At 36.4% G+C, this 23,458-nt stretch overlaps 1 protein-coding gene across 2 annotated transcripts in view; it reads right to left on the reverse strand.

Moving 5' to 3' along the window:
• Positions 1–23,458, reverse strand: part of MRPL13 (mitochondrial ribosomal protein L13) — a 29,595-nt gene that overhangs the window by 5,209 nt on the left and 928 nt on the right. For both annotated transcript variants that reach the window (XM_014870124.2, XM_088178822.1), the window contains exons 3-6: positions 20,853–20,946; positions 19,185–19,245; positions 9,677–9,763; positions 9,243–9,364 (exon numbers count right to left, since the gene is read on the reverse strand). In XM_014870124.2, coding sequence (XP_014725610.1) covers positions 9,243–9,364; positions 9,677–9,763; positions 19,185–19,245; positions 20,853–20,946 — 364 coding nt within the window. The remainder of the gene's footprint in view (positions 1–9,242; positions 9,365–9,676; positions 9,764–19,184; positions 19,246–20,852; positions 20,947–23,458) is intronic.

The following is a 23,458-nucleotide window of genomic DNA, read 5'->3' on the forward strand; positions in this document are numbered from 1 at the left end:
ACGCCTGTGTTAATGACTGCTAATGGTTTCAGACCTGCCTCTGCTGAGGAGTAAGACAGGCAGTGCTGCACAAGAAGTGACCTGTCAATACCTGCTCTTGACTCAGCAATGCACACCTGGTATGGAAGCTCTGTCTTAAATTGCAATTTTCTCTTCACCTGCAGGCAATCATCTCACCATTGGAGCACACGACCCAGAGTGCTGGAGTTCTCTGGAATTTCTGCACTCTCAGCTGCAGTAACAAGGAGTGTTCAGAAAGGATTTACATCAGCACTGCACAAGGTCGATGCCTTAAGGTGAACTAATGTCACAGTCTGAGATGAGAGCAGTGGTACAAGAGCCAAATTTGAAGAGTACAGGCTTAGAATTCTGTTAAGATTTTACTGCTTCCATGAATGGAAACACTCCAGAAGCATGAAAACCCCCTTAAAATTAATAACCATCCTGTAGGAAAGGCACATCCATCTCTTCCATTCACAGTCTGTACGACACTTTCTATTACCTGAAAAATTTAATAAACAAAACCAAAGAAGTATTGGTCTCAACTCAGTTATCAAAATTGTTTTTAGAGTAACTCACCCCAGAAGGTTTTAGGTCTGTGGCTGCTATGTTAGCTTTTTATACAGCTTTTTTTTTTTTAAATCCAGCTTTTTCTCCTATCCTGTTTCCTGAACAGCGTAGCGTTCCCCAAAAGGCTGAAGGAGTCCAGCTTGACTGTGTAGTTTTACAGAGACTCTCCCTGACTTTCTTACACAAGTTTCAAGAATTTCAAGAAACAACAAGGATAAAATCTCCCCAAACTTGGCTGAAAAACTAGAATACATGAAGAAATAATTGGTATTAAAGTACTTCTAACGTATTCCAGTATTTTTAAGTACTTAGCAAGTGATATCCACTAGCTCAGAAAGGTCTCATTTAGGGGAGTTTATAAACAACAGTTTTGAACAGATAACAGACTGGGGAAAACCAATTAGTGAAAAGGTTTTGTGGATTGATCATGCACTTAGTCACTAGCTCTCAGCCACTGTTGGCAGGCACACTCGATCTGTATTACTGTGATGCTCTTCTGCATAATTCTGGTACTTACCATCACAGGAATGTGGAATTATTGCTAACTGATGATAGTTGTCTGCTTAGACAGAATGGTTTTGTGGCTCATCTTTCCTATTTGCTTACTAAGAGCAGTAGGTGACTTTTAGCCTTTTCTTACAACAAAAAGCTCCAAATAATTTGGTTTTGTCTAAAATTAGCACACAATACACACAACATAAAATTTGTTGTTTATCTCGTACACATTTTAAGATTATTTTATGAATAAACTATGAAACTTTGAGTATTTAAGATTTGTTTTTATAGGAAAACTTCAACACAGAGACAAGATTTATTGTAAATTGCGAAACAAGAGGAATGTATGTGTTTTTCAGGAACGCTTTGCAAGTTGTGCCAAAGCCAATAGCTATTAGGTAAGGGGACTATAGCTTAAGGGGATTTCTGAACACATTTCATCTTTTTCACTGACCACACTAGTAAATTGAAACCCAAGGATGAGACATTGCTATAAATCCCTGTAAAACCAAATTATGTGGTTACACTCAAGCATCAGTTTGGTGCTGGGGAGGGGAGAAGAATCATTCTTCTACTCAAGGTGTACCTATTATCCCCTGGTAGCTCGAGGCCTGTGGTAAAGTAATCAGTGAAATAGCTAATGATATTTCAACTATCATTAAATTTCCAATTCACACTGTGGCCTATTCTAAACCCTCAACTCCTCTGCCTGGGGCACAGGAACTGTTTCCATGTTGGTGTTGTTCTCATGCAGACTGTTGTCTTGCCTAAAAAGCACTTCTACAAGTATAACTCATTTTGCTTGGAGAACAAACCACAGTAACAGAAGCTGCATTTTGTAACAAGAGTAAGAAAAGTTGATACTGCTATGACAGTACAGCTATAGTGACTATCCTCTTCTGCAGAAACAAAATTTAAGATGTGTATTTTGTGGTCCTCAGCTGCAACGCGTTTGCTTTTTCCTATATAAAACTAGCACTTGTAGTTTTTAAAAAGTATCCTTAAATCAAGTTATCAAATATGCATTTAGGTGCTCTTCTTAGTGAAATGAAGAACGGCTTATTAAAATTTAAAATAAAGTGGTTAAAACCTCAGTTTCTGTAAAAACAAATTAAGCAAAATAAATCTAAGCTTTTTTTAAACCTACTGTGATTCCTTGATTTTGACCTTGCTTATATGAATTCTGTCTGGAAAAATATTTAAGTTAAATCAATGGAATATATATGTAAGCTTCATCATGTTAAGATGATGCTTTTTGAAAACAGAAGGTTTCTCTTTTAGTGATATATTCTGCTAAAAACTGTAAGACTGTATACAGAGCAGCACTGTACACTTGGCTTTGGACAAAGAATTACGTTATTCTTCAAATAAATAGAGAACTGGGTGAAGGAATGGTGAAATACTTTCCAGACTTACTGTCAGCCACAGGAGTGAAAAAAGGAAATCTAGTCATTTATAAAAGAGTGATTAAAAATTAATCTAACTCTAATTTCATCTGGGCAAGTAGTTCAACAGTATCATATACAACCATTCTCCTATTCCTTGTGAAATTTTCATTGATTTAGTTTCTATTCTCACATATGAGATAAACAGGTTTTAAGGGAAGGGGAAAGTAGTTCTGGAATTTTCTTTTTGGGAGCCTTTTCAGAAAGTTCAAGTAAAAGGGCCCAGTTACCCATTTATTATCTCCTACCTTCAACTCTTGTTTTAGAAACAACCTAAGCTGTCCCCAGGTAAAAGGTATGAGAATTGGTAGCACCGATCTGTTTTAGGCATGCCAGAGAAAAGCCAGTAATTCAGTTCAATAGGTTAAACAATCTGAACATAAATGTGTTGGATTTTTAAGGTGATTGAGTTACTGACCCTTCTTGATTAGTGGCCAGTTGCTGCCTGCAGCTAAAACCTAATGTAGAGGGGAGCAATTTTCTTCTTAAGTATCTGTGTGGGTTTTTGCCCACAGGAATTTAGATCCAGCTCTAGTAGTTTGAAATTTGAGACTTGGTTACCTCCAAATCTGCTGTTAAATGAAATGCTACACAAAATCCTGAGACATTTTATGCCCTTACTATTAAAAAAATGTTACCAGTGATAGTTCCTAGATTTGATTGGGGATTAATGATCTCCAGTTAGTTCATGTAATTTCTACCAAGAGGCAAAAAACCGACAGAAAATGAACTGCCAGAGGGATTCCTCAAAGAGTACATTGGAACAGAACTGGGCTGTATTGGCAGGAGAGCTTTTTCCTGATTTATACAGTTTGTTTTTAGGAAAAAGTAGGACTGGCTTCAGTCTTTTACAGAAGTTTGTGTTGGCCAAGTCTTCTCTCAACACTGCTACATGCTAGCCTAGCCCTGCTTTGTGAGAGAAGATGAGCACTCAGGTTGGAAGGGCAGTACGTAGCCCAATATAAAAACCAAATATTACCATGTGAGGCATAGTACAAAACAAATACAAATCCCAAGAGGCTGCAGACACACCCTACAACTGAACAGGAACTAATAAAAAATTGGAGAAATTTAATTTGGTACCAAATTTTTAAAGGCCCATGAATAAATTTGTGATGGTCCTTATAAAAATAGCTCAAGACCTCACCATCTTCAGAGATGGCTTTATGGCTTTCCCTCTGCTCTTCTCAAGTTAACTAGAGTGACCACTACAATATTTTTTCCTGTATTTTACCTCATGTTTCATTGTAGGGAGAAAAAAACCATTTTATAAACTTAGTAAAAACAGTAAATTATAATTTGAAACACAGCACATCACTGGAAATACTCCAAGCGTGTCTTTTGCTGTTGGCTCCTCATTAAGTTATCTGAAGAAATTAACACACAAAAACCTAATAAACCCTGTTAGTATCTTGCATGTATAAAAGCACTGTTTATAACATTATTTCAGCCACATAACCAACATATCTACAGCTTCTTCCTCTGCTCGGTTACTGCATTCCAGAAATAATTTGTGTGACTAAAAATAGAAACGTGTACTAGAAATTGTAGAACTGTGCAAGATTAAGTACTGCTGCAGTTCTTCTAAGAAAACAAACAGAAAAGGAAGCAGTGGCTGAGAGGATTTCTTAAACCAAAAGCTTTTCTGTTTACCAGTGCCCACAAATTTGTTTGCTGGGAACATCACAGGTGGCTTCTGGTTGCCTGAGTCTGGCAAGGCTGGCTTTAAGGACATCAGACTGGGGAGGAACTGGAAGTAGCACAGAATATATAAGAGGATTATCAGAGCCATCTGCAGTTCACAGGCATCCAATATGCTTGTGTTTCATCACCTACTAACTTTTCTGTCTGAGAACATTGTGATTTTCTGCTTTCAAAGCCACAGAGTGTTGCTGACGAACTTCCAGGAATCTGTGTGCCATGGCACGGGGATGACACGCAGTGTCAGTACTGGGACCCTGCCAAACCCACTGCTCGGCTGGAACAAAATCACAGCTTCAGACCAGGCTCTGCAATCCCCTGCCTCAAAGCAGGAGGTACCAATGGGGGCAGAAATCAGGAAAGTTACTCAGAAATATAAACATTAAGAAGGTGTTTGGTTTTCAAAAACCAAATTGCAGAGTTTACAATATATCAAGTTTTAAAAACTTTGAAAGTGTAGAAGAACTTGTTTCCCCAAGGACAAGCAAGCAGCTGTCTGGCCCGAGGGGAGCTCCTAGGAGTGCTGGCAGTGGACCAGGCACTCAGTCTGCACACCAGCACCAGCCTGAGCACACTCTGTGCAATCAGACAGCTCTGCTTTCTTAAGGGAAACTCCCAGGAATGCATCCATCTCACTGGAACAACACAGGGCTGCTGTTCCATATATCTGCTAACATTCTTATTCAAATACTTCTTGAAACACAATTTCCTGCCTTTAAAACTGTCTCAAAACATATATATTCCCAGACAGTTAAATAACTTTCAAATGGTATATAACAGGAAAATTTGCCCACGAATCTGATGTATCCTTGCTTTTATGGAACAGTTGTTTGCTTAGTCATATGTGACTGGTGAATTCTGTGATGATTTCTGTTTAAAACTCTTTTAAAGGACATACAATCTGAAATTTCAAACACACTTGAAATAAAGGTTCACTCATAGTACAAAATCAACCTCTGTCAAAAGAACTTGTTTTTGTTCTTTTTCACCTTGAAATATGTCTGGAACAGTCATAATTTACTTTGCTGTACCTACATGGTTTTCCATCCCACTTACTTCAGACCTCTCCATGGAGGATCTAAGTAAGAATCTTTGCACAAGTTGGGAAGTCAGTTGGCTCCGATTGGGAATAAAAGGAAAGAATGCTAGAAGAAAGCTTCTCTGACTGGGAATATGCTGACTTTTCATTCTCCACTTTCATGGAGCAGGATTCCTCTTGATGTCCTGTCATCGTGGGAGGAGGGGTGATGGGAAGGCTCGTCACTCTGGCAACTAAATCATCATGTGGGTTTCCACACCTGTGCTTCCCTTAAAAACTATTTCTCTATTTTAGTGTCCTACTTGAATACCGTGTCTTTCTCTGTGGTGGGTCAGTGTCCAGCTACCAGGAAAACAGCCTTTAAAGAACCCTCTTCAGCAAGACATTTTAACACAAAACATAGCCAAAATCTCCAATAACATCATTAGCAGCACTGAACAAGTTCTTCACACTCCAAATGAAAATTTGCATTATTATTTCCAATTAAAGAGAAAAAGCGTATTTTCCTCCTGATATTATAAATTCAGGTATTTACATTCATTCCCTGTTATCAATCTTACGTCTGGTTTATATACAGTAAGGTCTATTTCTTGAGTATAAGTCTTAGTGTAAAACCTCGAAGATAAATTTTCTACTTATAATTGTGTTTATCGGTATTTATAGCCTTACATACCTTTAATCAAGCTCTGTTTTTCCCTTAAAGCATACAGGTATCTTAAAGGGCTAATATCAACTACTTATTTTGCTGTAGAAGAAAATGAACCACTAAAACCGTGTCCCTCTAACTCCTTTTTCTAATCACTCTCAGAGATATTTCCTTTTGAAATATCTACCCTTTGGTAGACAGGTTGGTCACCAGGCTCATGGAAGATAAATAATAATTAAAACTGAAAGTCATATAAGGCAGGAAGAATTACTAAAACCATCTGAAGAAAAAAAAAAGAGTTTAAAGTTTTTCTGTGTCCTTCATGATCAGGTTTATTGTAAGGACTGCTCATACTACATGGAAGCTGTCTATGGGTTCTGCAGAAGCTCACAGATCTAAGCCCACAATAAGGCTTTTTACATCCCAAATACAGAATGCAGGGGAGAAGAACAGGCTACTCATTTTAGCACTGTGTTCTCAGCCAGATTTCTAAGATCCTAGTACAGAGTAACAAACAACAGCACAAGGAAAAGCCAGACTGGACTAATAATATTAGCAACCTATGCACTGGGTATTTAACCACGGTTTATTAAAATATTAACCTATTTTACTACCTGTGTTTACTTTCCCCATATATAAAGAACCATCTAAAAAGGACTACACTGAAAGAGGAATTAACTTCAACATTACATCAGGTTGCCCAGGAACTGTGCAGTGAGTTCTGAGCATCTCCGGGGCTGGAGATTCCACAACCTCCCTGGACAGCCTGTCAGCTGAAAAGAATGAAATGACAAGGAACCTAAACAAAAAGCCAGTTTGGTGTTCAGAGATAAATGTATATTTCTGCAATATTTGGATTTCTACAAAACAACTCATGTTCCTTTTATGTTTTCTCTTCTGAAATAATTTTCATGTCAGGTAGTTGTTTTTTCAGTGCATCTCAAATTAACAGATTTATACAACAATATTTTAACCTAACTTCTCTCTGTTTTTTTGAAGGAAGCTGTTCATTTTTGGAATTTTTAAAAAATAATATTTGTGCTATATGCCTCTAAAAAGAAGAATACGCAAATACTTGTATTTTTGTTCCTTCTTAAGTCTTTCACAGGAATACTGTAATAATGCAAACACGACTTCTTCCAAGGGTTCACACACTGAAAAAACTCAGAACACAGATTCTATTACCCGTGCATATTCATATACCTTTTCTTTTAATGTGTTTAGTGCAAAGCTGTCTATTCTCAGACATTCCTGCTGGCATTTTAATCAGAACAGTGACCTATGTGGTTCATTTTAAGCACCCTTTTACAGACCTCTGTATTTTACTTATCACATCATAAAGTTATTTTACCAAATTTGTTCAATTCTTTATCTTTTATTTCCCAACTAAGCCCTCCTCCCCTCTCACCCCGAAATCGGAATGCCATAGAATCAAAAGACACTTTCTCCTTTAGACAGGAAAAACATTATTATTTTTCCAACTACTTCATACGGAAGCTCTTCCCAAGACCAAAACTGCTAAAAAAGCAAGCTGAAGGTTTCATTAAATCTTATCTGACACCGAAAATGGTCTGGTTGCAGGCCACGACATGAAGCCCTGCAACTGGCAATGAGCCCTGCAGTTAGCAGAGAGATGGAAGATAACCATCTTCATTCTTATCCTTCTGCTAGATCTTACCAGTTCCTGAGAGCAGAAAAGCAGGTGGGACCAAAGTCCAACACAGCACGGGTTAGGTATGTCTCCAGGCCTTTAAATGTGGCTCTAGATGGAGTAGTTGGCTGAAGGGAAACTTATGTCCCAGACTCTACGCTCAGAGCACTAAAATTCTCCCAAACTCCCATCTGTTTTCCCCTACCCCACCCAGAGCCCATTAGCTCCACTTCTCTCTAGCATTCTCTCACTAATTTTAGACCCAGAATTCTGCTCCTCTCAGGCACACCTGTTTCCCGTTTTTTTCTCACCATAATACCCACTAGCTCCCCAGCTCTCCCACAGGAGAAGCACTACGATCCTCTGAGTTGAAAGCCTCCAAATCTGCTACAGGATTTCTAAGGCAGTTGCACTCCCCAGCCCCCATAACTGGCAAGGAGTAAAAAGATTGTATACAGAGAGCAGTTACCAGCAATCAATCCAGATGAGACTGCAGAAGAGAGAAATATAAAAAAAAAGGGGATGCTTATTTTCTCTGTGCTTTGAATCCTCCAGAAGGAATGTTTCCAAGAAATTATGGAATTCTAACTGCAGTAGTGTTCTTACCTGCAGAGTTCCCCCAAGGTTAATATACTGACATGAAGATATTACCAAACTTAGTTTGACAGCAATGACTAAATTAGATGGCATCAGGTTGTTGTTATTATTATTATCATCATTATCATCTGCCAAACACACCTGCAAGTCAAAGAAATTAAAGTGGCTGAGTCCTAAGGAGATGAACTCAACCAAGACTATGGTAGTGTGTGGGGGCAAAGAAATGCATTTTAAAAGCTCTGCCAGCACCATCCTTTGATAATACAGATACTCCCAATTAGTTAGCTAAAACTAAGAGCCAGCTCCTCATTCAAGCTAAATTATTGTGGAGAACCTTTAGTGTTAATACAAAACACAGTTACAGAAGACTATAGCATACCATACAACAGGACAGGCTTATCAGCTTTACTGTAATGTACTCAGAATTCTGGTCAATGGTGCAGAATCTAAACTTCTTCAGGGCTAATCCACTGAAATCTCATAGAAACCAGGAGCTTTCAGGGATTTCAGCTTCATTCAGTAGTGAGGATAAAAACAAATACAGCAATTTTTATCACTGACATTGGTTTTGATGACTTCTAACCTATCTCCCAGTTTCAGCTCAGAAGAGGGCATAATGTATTTGTGGATTCTGTTTCCTTTAACAGAGACTGTAACACAGAGGTGCCTCCATTACACAGAACAGATGTAGACTTATTTTAGTATTATCTAAGGTGATAAATACAAGTACAGGTGATAAGGTTAAGTACAAGTGATTTTTAATAAGCTTTTGAAAGTTTACAGGCCTGAGTGGCATTTACTTTGGCTATGGCTAACAGTTATGCATTATAGAGCAAATACAACTCAAACCAAGTAATGAAGGTTTTTACTCTATTCATTTTGATGAAACAAAGAGTTGAAAACATGATTATAGTAAAGTTTTCTTATTAAAAATAAAAAACAAAACAGAAATAGAAAATTTTAGCAACCATTGTTCTATTGTTTGAATGACCTCCTCTCTCCAAAAAAAAAAGATGTAAGAGAAGAATGGCTACTTTTTTCTTACAAATAATACATATTCAATCAAGGTGTCCTCTTAAAAAAATCTACAATACTTACGGAGTCCAAAGCTTCGGAAAGGCAGCAATTTCTTCTGGTGTATACTCATCTAACCTCTTGGGGACTGCACGTGGCTGAGGAATCTCCTGTAGAAGGTTCTTCTCTATATCTTCTGGAATAACCTGAGACAGGTGAGAATAGTCTTAAATATCTGACTGTTTAACAAACACCACCCCTGCCCACAAAGCCAGACCAAAATTTTTCAATAGTACTGCATTCTTCATGCTAAGTGTTTGACCTAAATACACCAATCTCATATGTCTTGAATTTCACAGTTCTGTGAAATAATATGGAAGACATCCAACTACATCTATAAAAAAAGCAGTTTGATTTTTGTTTTCATTTACTGACTTATGACATGAGTGCTATTGCTAACAGTCCCTCTTTACCTCTATATAACACAAGCATGAAAATGTAACTGCACGACTACTCACATCTTCAGGGAACAGGTGGAGCCTCTGCATCAGAGTTCTTCTCTGAAGATTTTTTGGAAGCATTCTATAAACAGCCAGTTTAACAATCTGAGGAAAGGTAACATAGTAACAAATAATCAGGGAGGTTACCATAACATGACAGAGGTTAACTGTGTTTCCCTCTGTCCACTATGTTAATCATTGTCATATGTTAATCTTAGTCATCTTTCAGGCCGAAGAACTCTGGCACCACATTCAGAAGGTGCTCTAGACTTAAATTTAAAAAAAGGAAACGCTTACTCCTCATCATATAAACACTTATTTTAAGAACCATGAAGAAAATTTCAGCTTAGAAAGTTAAGACCTATATTTAGCATTGTGGATGACTGCGTATGATCATTCAACTTCAGAGAATTGAGAAGCTTGTGTTAACTATATATTGTATTGCCCATTTACATACATACATTGCTTAGGAAAAAAATGCTCTAATAAACTTCTCAAGGGCTCCCAGCAACTAGTTCAACAGTGTTGCTGTGTTTAAAACAGTTTTATAGTTAAGGCTTTGTACCTTAAGCAAAGCTGACATACCAAAACAGTGCATTATGAACTTACTATTTATATTTATAATATATTCCCTTGCTATTAGTTCCAGATGAACAATCTCACTTCTAAACATCAGGAATGAATAGAATTTGTACATCTACTCTAGATGATGCTCATTGTAAAGTAAACATTTCAACAAGATTTTCTCTTGGACTCTAGTAAAGATGCCTTTTATTTAAATACGAAACACATTGTTATGGATTTCATCCAGAAGGAGAACATTTGTAAACGTAAAACAATGCACACAACTGTAGGAGACAAAAAAGGTTCCATAAAGGACAGCAAAGCACTTAAGACCTAGACCTACGTGCAATTTTGTCATAAGCAAGTAAAATGTTTCCTCCAGGACACCCGGATATAAACTAGCTCCAAATCAGAAACTACCCAGGCATGGGTAGCTCCAGCCAATGAACCACATTGAAATGCAGGGCACTAAGCACAAACAAATCTTGCAGGCACCTGTTTATTTTCCAAAGTGTATTGAGCAAAATGGCTTCTTTTTACAAAACTAACTAAAGGAATTAAATTGAAATTTTAGACACAATCACCAAGTTCTTTGGTGGAACCACACTAAGGTAAGATTTTCAGGTGTTATGCAGCCAGTACCATAAATATGTGGACAAATGCAATAAATCAAGATGACAGGAGAAATATATTAGGTCATGCAGATTAATATACAGTTTTGAAACTTTAATAAAAATTAATAAGCATGTATTAAAAACAAAAGATGAAAACGAATGCTTTTTAGGGATAAAAACTATTCATGCTTGTAGATCAAAATACAAATTAATTAAGGTCAGCATACTATGATCTTAGACAAGGGCAAGGCAGAGACAGAAAATGAACCTTCACTGATTTGCTTCACTGAATACTAAAAATCAAGTGAGATACCATAATAATGAAAGAAAATATACAAATATTAACAGCAGTTCATCTGAAAAGTCCTTTTATCATTAACAATTTTAATTTCATATGCTTATGTTCCTTTCTATCCAGCGTTTTTCCTTACTGCCAATGAAAGATCAAAATGAATCAGATCTAAATGAACAAATCCTGAGATTTCACAACACATTGATTGTGGGAATTTTTTTCTTATCGAAAAATTACTTTAAACTTCGAATTGTGTTAGAACACAGTATTGATTTCTTAGACTAATAAACTGTACATACACATGATCCAATGTATGACCTCTGACCTACAGATACACAGAGCTAGTTTTTTAATTATTTCAGTACTATGAGAAGAGACTTTAAAATACTTTAAGGAACATTATGTTAAATATTTGACTTCTTCAAGCAACCAAGTTCATGTTTGATTTTTGATCTTCCTCTGCAGCATGTGGCAGAGACATCTGCTGAAACAAACCAGTGAGGTAGAGCAGCTGGTCTGTTTTGCTTGTAGATACTTCTGATTAGTGAATCTGTTCTGAATTTTTTATCTACATTACAAAAAGAACAGTTCAGTAGTAAAAACATGCCAGTTAAATCACTCTGTAAAGAATGACTGGTTTATATACTCAAGTTTTAACAATGAAGAAATATTTTCAATGTTGTGTAAAGTCACTGCAGTACTGACAACCTCAGGTTCCAACAAACCACCAAGAAAACAGGACTTGAAGAATGATAATGGATAATGAATCATCATACACAATTGTATATTCATATTCAATAACAGTTTCTGCAGGTAAGTATCCTAAGGGCAATAAGCATAATCCAAGGCATACTGTGGTACACCTACTATTCTCTATGCTGTTTAAGAACTCATTTGCCTTTCCATGCCCCCTCACACATGCAGGAAGTTCATAACCACAAAATCTGGAACAGAAAAATCAGTCCACATGAAGCATAAAAGTTTTTTACTGCCAGGCAAACCACAGTACCACAGAATGGTTTGGTTGGAAGGGACCTTTTAAGGTTCATCCAACCCCCTGCAATAAGCAGGGAAAACTTCCACTAGACCAGACTGGTCAAAGCCTCATCCAGGCTGGCCTTGAACACTTTCAGGAATGGGGCATCCACAACTTCTCTGGGATGCCTGTTTCAGTCTCACCACCCTCACATAAAAAAATAAATGTTTTATTTTCAATCTAAATCTCTTCAGTTTACAAACATTACTCCTTGTCCTGTGACTACAGGCCTTGACAAAAGGTCTGTCTCCATCTTTTTTCAAGTCCCCTTTATATACTCAAAAGGCCACAATAAGTTCTCACCTGAGTCCTTTCCTCTCTAGGTTGAACAACTCCAACTTTTTCAATCTCCTCACAAGAGGGGTGTTCCATCCCTCCAATCATTTTTGTGGTCATCCTCTGGACCTGCTCCAACATGTCCATGCCCTTCCTGTGCTGGGGGCCCCAGAGCTGGACAGTGCTTCAGGTGGGGCCTCACCAGAGTGGAGTAGAGGGGGAGAATCACCTCCCTCATCCTGCTGGCCACGCTGCTTTGAAAGCAGCCCAGGATTCTGATTTACTGCAAGGTCATTAGTCCAACTACAGAATAGAAGGCTAAACAGGGAGCCAGGACACAGAAGGTAGTGCTGGAAAAATTCCTTCATTGTAACTTCTGCTCCAAAGACTCTTCTACAAGCCAAAATAAATCCAAACCCAGCTACTGGAAAGACCAAATTTTCATCCATCCTCTTGCCCAAAATTCTGCCTACAGCCACAACTTCACTTTCACTGGATGGTATCAAGTCAAAGAAACCAGTAAAGCACAGGCTTAAATGAAGTTATACAGACTGCTTTTGCACCTTGAGTAAGGCTGTGCAACAGAAAAGTCAGATCCAACCAGCAATACTTGCAGGGTGTTAAGTAAGGGGTATAGATTTGCAAATCTGCTACTGAACTCATGCAAAACTCAAACCCAGATTCAATGCTCCCTGAAAACACACATAGGAACATGCCGTTTCTTCCAGGAATCAACAATAAAACCCCCTTTTTCACATGCTTGTAATATACTTCTAATAAAAGACAAACCTTATTGCTTTCTATGTCATTATGCTTACTCTGAGCGATTAAAATAGCAAGAGTTTAATTTTACAGGAAATTTAGAAAAGCTAGTGATTTCTGTGGGATTAAAGACTGGCAGAGAGGTCTACTCACCCACAGCTATCACTGCAGCCTCGATCTCATTTTGAAATTGATTAGCACAGCTTAACAGCTTATTCAATTATTCATGGACTCTCACTGCCTCCTCCCCCAGTCCTTTATCTTTACTACTGGGAATGTGTACAATTCCATATCCTCATAAATATTGACTCCTAAAACCATGACACTTTCTCCATCAGGTAAAGACATCCACCATCAGATGTACACAGCCACCTCACCATTAGTATTTGGGAATTTTTATACTACTGGAATGCTGTCTACCCCATTTTTTTTAATTACAAAGTTCCCATTGGCTCTAATTGCAATTGTCATCTTGAATATTGCAATACCCTTTTTTCAGCTTGTCTAATTTATACATCACAGTGTAGATATGGTCTTAGTAACACAGTTATATGACATTATTCTTTTAGTTACTAATTTAAAGGGCTAATTAGAAGGAAAGAAATCTGAAGGCAGCTCTATTAAAACTCTTGCACTTCCAGTCCCTTACAACACGTTAATACATTTTATGAGTACAAATGAATTAAAATATATTTATTTGTGAGGCTTAAACACTGTGAGGTTTAAACATTTCAATTTTTGTGGCAGGCTTTGGCTTACGTGCAACTTGTAGACTATGTCTGATGGAGACAGATTCTGAGAAAGATTCTTTGCCAGATAAAACATACTTTAAAGATGGAAATCAACAGAGCAATACCACTCCTACTACTGAGAAGCACAAAATAATTGGCTGAATTTCCAGGAGAAAGTCTACCCTAACAGCTGAATTAAGTCCAATAATCAACAGGAAGCAACTCTAGAACATGGGAAGGCCACAGTGCTCCAGAGAAAACAAAGTGATTAATTACAAGGCATACCAAAATAATCCTAGAAGAATTTCAAGAGATATAGCAATTACTTGAAGGTGCAGTTCGATACCACATCTTCCTTCTATCAGTCCATGGTTTTCCGTTCTCTATACAACACTGTTCTTTTTAGCACACATTATAAAATATAAATACCTCTGACAGTTGTACAAGCAGTACAGCAAGAGTGAATGTACTCAATACTGCCATAAGAATCATTTGGTCACAGACAAATTAAACTTCCATATACGTGTATGTCATTTGGCTTTCCACTTAACAAAAACGTGGAAATTTAATGTTTTCTTTAAATTATTAACTTGACTCAAGAACAAGGAATGGATTGAGACTTTTAATACAAGCATTTATTTTTGTGTACTGTGAAGAAAATGACCAAGTCAGCTCTAAGACGTAGTCAGATCACCTAGAGGTTTCAAGATAAGTTTTCAAGATAGCATGTTCTCCTCCCCATGTGAAACTAACGTGTGATCTTATTAATCCAGTCTTTGAAGTTTTGTTCTACTTAATTAAAAAACATTTCTCCCTAGATAATAGAAGAAAATGCTACTAAATCTAGTGTTTCAGTAACTGACTCCTAGCATGTAAATATTATTCTATTAACCATCCCTTTCTGATGCAAAAAAATAGGTTCTCAAATACAAACAGCAAGATTTAACTGTGCTGAGCTTTTCTTCAAGAGACCATTATTAGGCAGCTATAATGGCAAGTCTGTACGTGCAAGACTAAAGGGCATTCAAAAGGAGAATTAGAACATTTTAAACCCCTTCATATTCAGTGCCAGCAGCTGAACAAACCAAAACCCTGACACCCCTGGAGGCTCCCTCCCGGCTCATTTCCAAAGAGCTACCCTGCTTCATTTAATAATCTTCCCTAGTAGGTAACATTCATTCTGAGCAATTATTGCCCATTATTTCTCTGTCATAGGCAATACAGCCTGTGAATACTGCAAAGGTCAATCCTCTCACCGAGCATTTGGTCTTAGCCAAATGTAATTTCTTCTTTTTCTTTTCTGGGGTCAAGTTTCTGATGCAGCCAGAAAAAAAAAAAAATTAAGCTGAGTTTTGCCTACCTTTTAAATCACAAATCAAACTTTGTCCTCACAGGATTACTATCTACTTCTACAGATTAGATCTGACAACATTATTTTACAGACGTTTCAATGAAAAGTCGCATGATTTTTCCAGGAAGTTTCTTCAAGTAATCTTTGCTCCCTCTCAAATCCAAGATTTAAAACTACATCTTTTAGTCTTTCTGTATCAAGTACCTAGAAGTCTATTTTTTAAAGTGCTGGTCTCATGACCATTAACACTTTTCCAGATAAATAAAAATCCTGCAAGTTTTATTTTAAAAAGCCAAGAAAATCCCAAACCTCTACATGTTTCAAACACTTACACCTCAAATCCAAAGATTTACCCATTTCCTTCATTTTCAAAAGATTGTCCTGGCAAAGAAAGCACACCAGACCTTTCAATCAGAATTTCTTTTAGTAACCGCCAATGGAAATTAATGCTGTCTGCCCACTTACATCTAAGAGATTATTGCTACCATACAGAATATTAATATTGAATTAACCCGTGAACAGAGTGGCTCTTTGGAACTACAGCAACAAAGTTTCATGGTGCACCTAAAGAACACATTTAATAGTTCTGCTTATGGGTGGTCCAAGAATTCACATTTAATCTAAGTCAGAGAAATGTGAACAAGCTGGGCTTTTTTTATTCAATAAGCACTTCTTAAAGTAGCCCAGCCAACTTCAATAGATGAGTTCTATTCTTGGCTATTTTGCAGAAAAGCAGACAACTGAAAACACACTAGAAATTTTAAACAGATTCAGAGATACTCTCTTCCTCATGCCTCCCAAATGAACTCACAAGTATTTAAGGTAAAAATATGCTGGAATATATACTTTTGGTATCTTTTTGTTAACACACTAATTTTCACCCTTGCATAAACCCAACTTTTTCTGAATTGCTGAAAAACTTGGCAAAATGAACAAGGAACTTTAAGTGCTATATGAAACATCAACTATGCAGACTCCTTTTTGCATTCACTGCCCCATATTAACATGAAAGATACTTAGCAATGGTTAAAAAGTAATCTTTTTCTAATCTCAGATACAAAATTATACATCAGAGATCAGACACTTATGACTGGGCAGGTGAGGCTTTTTATTCCTTTCAACAAAGAAGAGAAGTCATGGATTACAAACAGTTGCCATGGGAAGCTTTCAAGACCTGTCTGGATGAATTCCCAGCAGCCTTATCTGACCTAACAGTTGACACTGCTTCGAGTAGGAAGCTGGACTAGAGATTTCCTCAGGTTCTCTTCAATCTGAATCATCCTAGGGCCCTCTGAAAAAAGGCACATGTAAATTCAAATTCAGCACAATCCCTCTGAAGCACAACTACGATCTGCAAGGAACATAAAGCTACAAAATTAGTAAAACAGATACAATGAGGTCCCCCATTAAGTGAGAATATCACTTAATCTTGGTGGTACCCTAGGAAGAAGCTAGAAATGATCAGGGATGATACTACAGCAACCTTCTCTAAATTCTGACAACTATACTTACATCTTTCAGCCTCCCATGTAAGCATAAACTACAGCATTTTGCAACAAATTACTCATAATCTTTTTAACTTGCCATTAGCTGTGGACCAGGTTTTCCTAAAACACTCTGTATACTGGAAACAAAACTAACAAAAAAATATTTATCTTGGGGATTTGCATGTTTGAATTTAGATATATGTAAATAAAGACAGTGCTAAGCATTCCTGCTATATACTATATACACACACACTCAAGAAAAGTCTTATATAAACTGAAAATAGTCAAATCCATTGCAAAATCTCTATGTAGCACCATGCAAGTTTACAACATCCTTTTCCTTGGAAGTAGTCTCTTCCATTAATTTACTGCCTTAATTTCTGTAACAGCACTATTTCCAAAAGCAATAATGACTCATCTGATGAAGCACCACCAGGATGAATTAGCAGGAGGCAGTAAGTCCAAGCACAAAGAAATAGCAGTAGCCTCCAGGATGGAAGTAGCACTTTACAAAATGAAGGTTTGGATGCCACAAGAAGATACAGCCTGCTTCCTACAATCGTCCTAATTCCACTGGCTTCACAGGAACTGAATTTAATGAGATTAAGAGAAAGGAAGTGAAATAAAGTGATTTATAGAAGTCTCCATAATAACTATGTGTCATTTAGATTATGATTTAGAGATCTGTATGTTCCTTAGGCTGACACTGTTCTCTTTACAATACTACTTTATGAAGTTTTAAAAGATAGTTCTAAAAATAAAACCTGTTAATAAAGCATCATCATGTAATTCCCATTTTTGTCATATCCCAATGCATTTCACACTAACACAATTCAACAAGGAAACAAAAGTTTCTAGCAATAAAAACCCATTACAGCTACACACACAGAATGTATCTTGCCAAATTACCACCCACTACTACTAATTATGAGAAAAACACGTCGGAAATATCTTTATGAGAGAGGCAACTGAATGCTTCATCTTCAATTGAATGACAGAGTTAATTGCTGAAGATTCTCCACCATTGTGTTAAAAAAATAGTGTCTGCTGCTAAATTAGACCAAGACTTCAGCCACATCACCATTTGCTGAGCCTGTCTAACATGCTTTAGTTCTTGGTAATGCATTTAATCCTCTTCTGTTTCCAGAGAAATTCATCTATGAGTCTGGCAATAAAAGAGGTATTTCAGAATAAATGCCAGAAGGTAATTTACAGAACATCCAATTCTCATGCCCTAAGAAATTGTGTTATACTGCCTCCCAGTGCTCAGCATCTGCCTGAAGCTCAAATGAAATAGGTTAAAGAATCAATTTTAGACATGGAGCTATCAGTAATTTCGAAGGGAATTACAACAATCTTAGAGGCTGTTCGCAAAAGCATTTGTTTTGAAAAGTTCTAGACAGAACATTATCTGGAAATGTAGGATTTGGTTTCATTTTATTTAAAGAAGTTGTGACAGTAAAAACAGAAACCAGGCAAATTCATTGAGTACTTGCACTTGTATAAAGCAGACTTGGGACAAACCAAGATTTCCAAATCATTGATAAAACCCATGAATTTTACATCAGATAAAATTTCTCTAGGTAAAGGAAGAAACACTTCTATATTTTATATATAAAGTGAACCAAACAAAAGCATTCCAAGTCAAAGCTGAACATAAATGTCTACTAATCCCTGTGTGTCTTGTATCATGCTCTGAAACATCAGTGCTTAAAGAACTCAGTCCTCCAATGCTGTCCATTCAAACCTCTAGTAGAAGTAATTTCATAATGGTGTAAGTCAAAATGCTTGTATCTGGCTCCCTATTTTTTTAATCAGTACAAACACATGAACACTGCATTTCAGAATATACATACAGGAAAGAGGCTTATGTTCAACATAATCATAATTTCCATTTCTTTCACAGACCATGAACACACAACATTGCAGAAAAGATTTTAAAAAACATCATCACTTAAAACCTACTGTTGAATTTCACTGGGAAAAAGCGGCAGATGCACTTTATAACTTTTTTAAGATTAGCATTATTCTTGATGGCTCTTAAAAAAAGCAGTAGGGTCATTAAGCTCAAGTACAGCTTAGCTCACTCAGACTAGAGACAGTACACTTATGAGAAAGGTCAGACCCCTGAAACTAAAAGGAAGTAAATAAGTGAAAAATTAGTGAAGCAAACAAGCTTGATTTGCTCCTTTGGACAGCATGGCAGAATGACAAAAATACACAATTTATAATCTAATCCTGAAAACATTGTTTACAAAAATGGTGTCACAAGCCAAGCTTCTATGACCCACTAGTAGAATGTTTGTAATTTAGTTTTAGACACGCAGGTAACTGATCCCATTTGTTTAGGGGAACTAATTAACAGGAAACCAACCAGTTTCACAAATTAAAGAGAAGAAGGAAAAACACTTACAGCAGTTGGATCCTTCAAATGGAGCTGAGTTGCTGTGACTTGTTTGAAACCACCAGGATAACTAGAAAAAAGAAACAAACATATAAGCTTAATTCTACACGCTCAAGCATGATGTTAACAAAAGTATCACTACATCCTGAACAAGGGTGTGTGGTATTACAGCCCTCCAAAAAAGGAAGTTGTTCTCATGAGCCCAAAACCTGTATTTTATTTATCCTGTCAACTAATTTCAACACCATTTGTACTTTCTTATTCGTTCACTTGAGTATGAAAACCTTTGTGCTTCACAAGCAGAGGAATGTATTTTTAAAACTGCTTATTAAATACACCATAACAGTTATAGAATACAACAGGAATAAAATATGCAGAACTCTGAAATATTTCCAGATGATCAAGACCCACAATCAGTCTGTGGCTGACAGGAGAGACATCCATTTTTAACTGTATGTATTATTTTCTTGCTCTTCTAAATCCTAGGAAGACTTGGCATATCTAGAGTAATAAAATTTTAATTTTACTGCAATGGATCCATCTTTCTAAAGTCTATACGACAAGTTGAAGCTGCACTAATTCAGATTTATGCATAATCTTTAAATGAATGATAGCATGGAGTAAGAAATTACATGGAAATCAGGTAAAGCTGGGTTTAATTTCGATTGAATTACATTATTAGGAATCTGCCTAAGTGAAATGAAAATAGGCCCAGCATCATGAAGACATGTCCACTGAGCTGCATGGACTTAAGTATTGGTTTTAAATGTACAATTCTTCTTATTCAAAACCAACTTAGGTACTTAAACAAGTGCTTTAACTTAACACGTAAGTTTTTAGAGAAAATTTTAGGTCATAGGGGAGATGGAGAAAAAAAGAAGAACACAATAATTTCCATCACATCTGAACAAGAATTTCTCAGCAATTCAGCAATTTCAGGATTGCACCATTAGCACTAGCAAAATTAGCTTTCTCAGTAATTTATTCATCTCTCAATTGGATACACTGTGACACTCAGAGATTATTAAGTTGAATAAAACAGGAGCACTGATCATCCATACCCTGTCTGTAGTTGATTATTGCACTCTCTACTATAAACAAGTTGTCTGCCAGGATAATATATTTTACACAACTATATATAACAATGTACTGTACATCAGTACAGCTTGAGAGCATTTCATTTTTTAATTGTTTTTCCAACTTTTTTTCATCCTCTGATTCCATATTTACGGTTAGGTAAATAGGTCCTGGTAGGACAAAGTAATTAAAGTTGGTGACTATATATCTTAAATGTGCAGTGCCAATAGAAATATCTTCTATTACACAGTAGACAGAATAGCCCAGAGGTTAACATAAGACACAACCTCACTCATCAAATCTATTAACTTATTCCATTGTTCTGACTATTTTTGAGTTAGATTATTTGCCTAACAACATACACTGGGTATAAAAAAAACAAAACCAAAACAATAAAAAGAAAGAAAAGAAAAAGAAAGGAGAAAAAGGTTTACACCATTTTAAACATTGTAACACATGCAAACAAAAAAAATCCCTAAAAGTTAAAGCAGGAATTCCCTTTTAAAGCAATATGCTAAAAAAGACTTCAACTATTAAGAAAATACGACATGAAATTTTCACAAGCTCATTACCACAAGCTTTATTTGCTATAAAGCTTACCCAGTATGTGAAGAATATACTTTCTGTTCCCATTTGTTCCCAGAGAAGGCAATATGTCTGGTATTTATGATGACAACATGATCTCCACAGTCATCTACAAGGTAGAAATAAATGGAGAATACTAAAGAAAACCACAGAGGGAATCAACCAAAATAACAACTATTATGTGTGCAATACATAAACAGTAGCATATAAATACACCTTCCATAAAACTGAGCTTTTTGAGTCACACCATCCAAATCAGCACTTAAATACCAACCTTAATTACTATTTTTAGTACTATTGCATTAGAAGGCAGGTAAGCAGGCAAAATACCATCAGGCCAGATGACTAAACCATTGCAATTATTCAGCTAAGATTTGGAAATCTGGCTTACTGGAAAATTTCTGTTCTATTCAACACATTATGCTGCATATGCACCTATATTAAAAAAAAAATATTTAACTTTCTCATAAAAACTGTATCTGTGTTTACTGAAGGAATGAACATTTTGAGTAAGTAACGTATTTCTATTAAATAGTTACACTCTCAGGCTAAATATATAAAACAAACAAAAATATTGCAATGAGGGAAGTGGCAGAGGGAAAAAGCCCTAAAAACACCACCCCTAACAACCCTGTTGGGAAAAAACCCACATTTTCATCTATCAAACAGAAGCAAATGTTCCAGCATATACACCTATGTTTAGAGTTATATCAGCAACTTTAACATCAAAAGTTCTTTAACTGCAAAGTTTATAACCTATCACCAACACCCTGCCAGAAACAGTTTAATAGGGCTTCTGTAGTAATAAAGTGCTAACAAAACCTCTATTATCTCAAAAATATCTCATAAATAGGAGAAAAGATGTAGTTTTTAATTTCAGAAGTAATGATCTTGATCAGCTGTATAAGCTAAAATCACCCATTCAACTAAAGTGAAAATTTGTCTGAAGTTCAGCCTCATTTGCATCACCATATTAGAACACAAGTATTTGAAGAGGCTCACTTGATTTTGAGTAGTAACAAAGCAGGGCTTAAATTAACCATGCATGTTTTATAGGAGCACGTAATTAATCAAAGCAAGTTTCACAACTTAAGGTTTTTATTATTTTTTAATCTTGTATTCTTTTAACACTCCACTTTCAATTATAGCTGAAGTGCAAATGCAATTTACACATCTTTGTCGCTGCAGCCTTTCACTGCTGACAGTTCAGTTGTAAAAACACTGTATGTCTTCATAAACATCAGGGAACTGACACTAGACTTTGTGATTTTTTGGTGTTTTGGTTGGGAAGATGACACAATAAGCTCATCTTAAGGAAATTTCTGCCAATAGTCTTCCACTTATGTGAATACTGAATTAACAAATATTAATACCAAATTAAAAACAAAACAACAAAAAAATCCCCCTGATGTTACTCTGTCCCAGGAGCCGTTATCTCACAGACACTGAAGTATTTGATAGCTCAAAATAACAAGCAAAAGAAGCATCAAGTACATAAACCCCAAGCTCCTGCTCGCTTTCCTAAATGTCTCAGTAGTAGTAACCAACCAATTGGTGTCAAGCTGGTGTAAAGCAATTAGTACTGATTTACAGAGTATTTTTAACAAAATGAAGTTATCCTTGAAATACTTGCCAAGACTTTGTAACTTCACAGACATGAAAGTATCACAGGTCATTCACACAGAGTAACCAAAGCATTCTCCTCTCAGCATCTGCTTTATTGCTCAAGTCAGCCTTAAGTCTCCAGTGACATCTTGTGGATACAACAAAATTTGCAACAGCAGAACTCTGATATTTAAAACCCTTTACAACACTACAAATCCTACCTCCTACTATGAAATAGTTTGAGTATAATCTTACTACCTACACTTCAACATATATGATCTAACTTCAAGGCTTCCTTTATGTTTCAGTAATGTCTCTGGGAAAAATTGCATGGGTATTACAGGAAACACTTGTGTCATGGTGTGAAAGATCAACTTTTTATTACTTATAAAATGCTTATCCCCATGAGACAGGCACTACATCATTACAAGTAATGAACAGGATTACAGATGCATCTTTACAGCTGAATCTCTAATTTTCAGAAAAACAAAATAATGGTTTTATTTAAACTGGGTATCTTTCAATAATGATTGTTGCCCATTTAAGAATCAGACAGGTCCCAGCCTCCTCACCACAGAATGTGTGAGGCAGAAAGGGGCCTTTGAAGGTCATGTCATCTAAACCCTGTGCTCAGAGTAGGACCAGCTTCTGAAAATCACAGATGGAGACTTCATAACCTCTTGGGCAATGACTTCTCATTACTCTCACAGTAAAAAATATCTTATCTGATGTTCAGAGTATCCTGTGTTTCAGTTTGTACCCACTGCCTCATGAAAACAGGACTTCTTTGCACCTTATTCAGAATGAAGCACTCCAAGACTCTGGTCCTGAACACCTACTGAAAGGAAGCACTCAGATGTTTCTTTATGTGCACTGTGAACTAAATCTTAACATTTAAGATCAATAAAACATGTTCTGAGGTTTTTAAAAAAAATGAAAAAACAACCCACTGTAATTCAGTTACTCAAAATAAATTACAAATTCATAGCATCCTTTATATGTATTGGTAAAGAAAC

This window comes from Sturnus vulgaris, chromosome 1 (assembly GCF_052056855.1).
Source record: "Sturnus vulgaris isolate bStuVul1 chromosome 1, bStuVul1.hap1, whole genome shotgun sequence".
Classification (NCBI taxonomy): Eukaryota; Metazoa; Chordata; class Aves; order Passeriformes; family Sturnidae; genus Sturnus; species Sturnus vulgaris.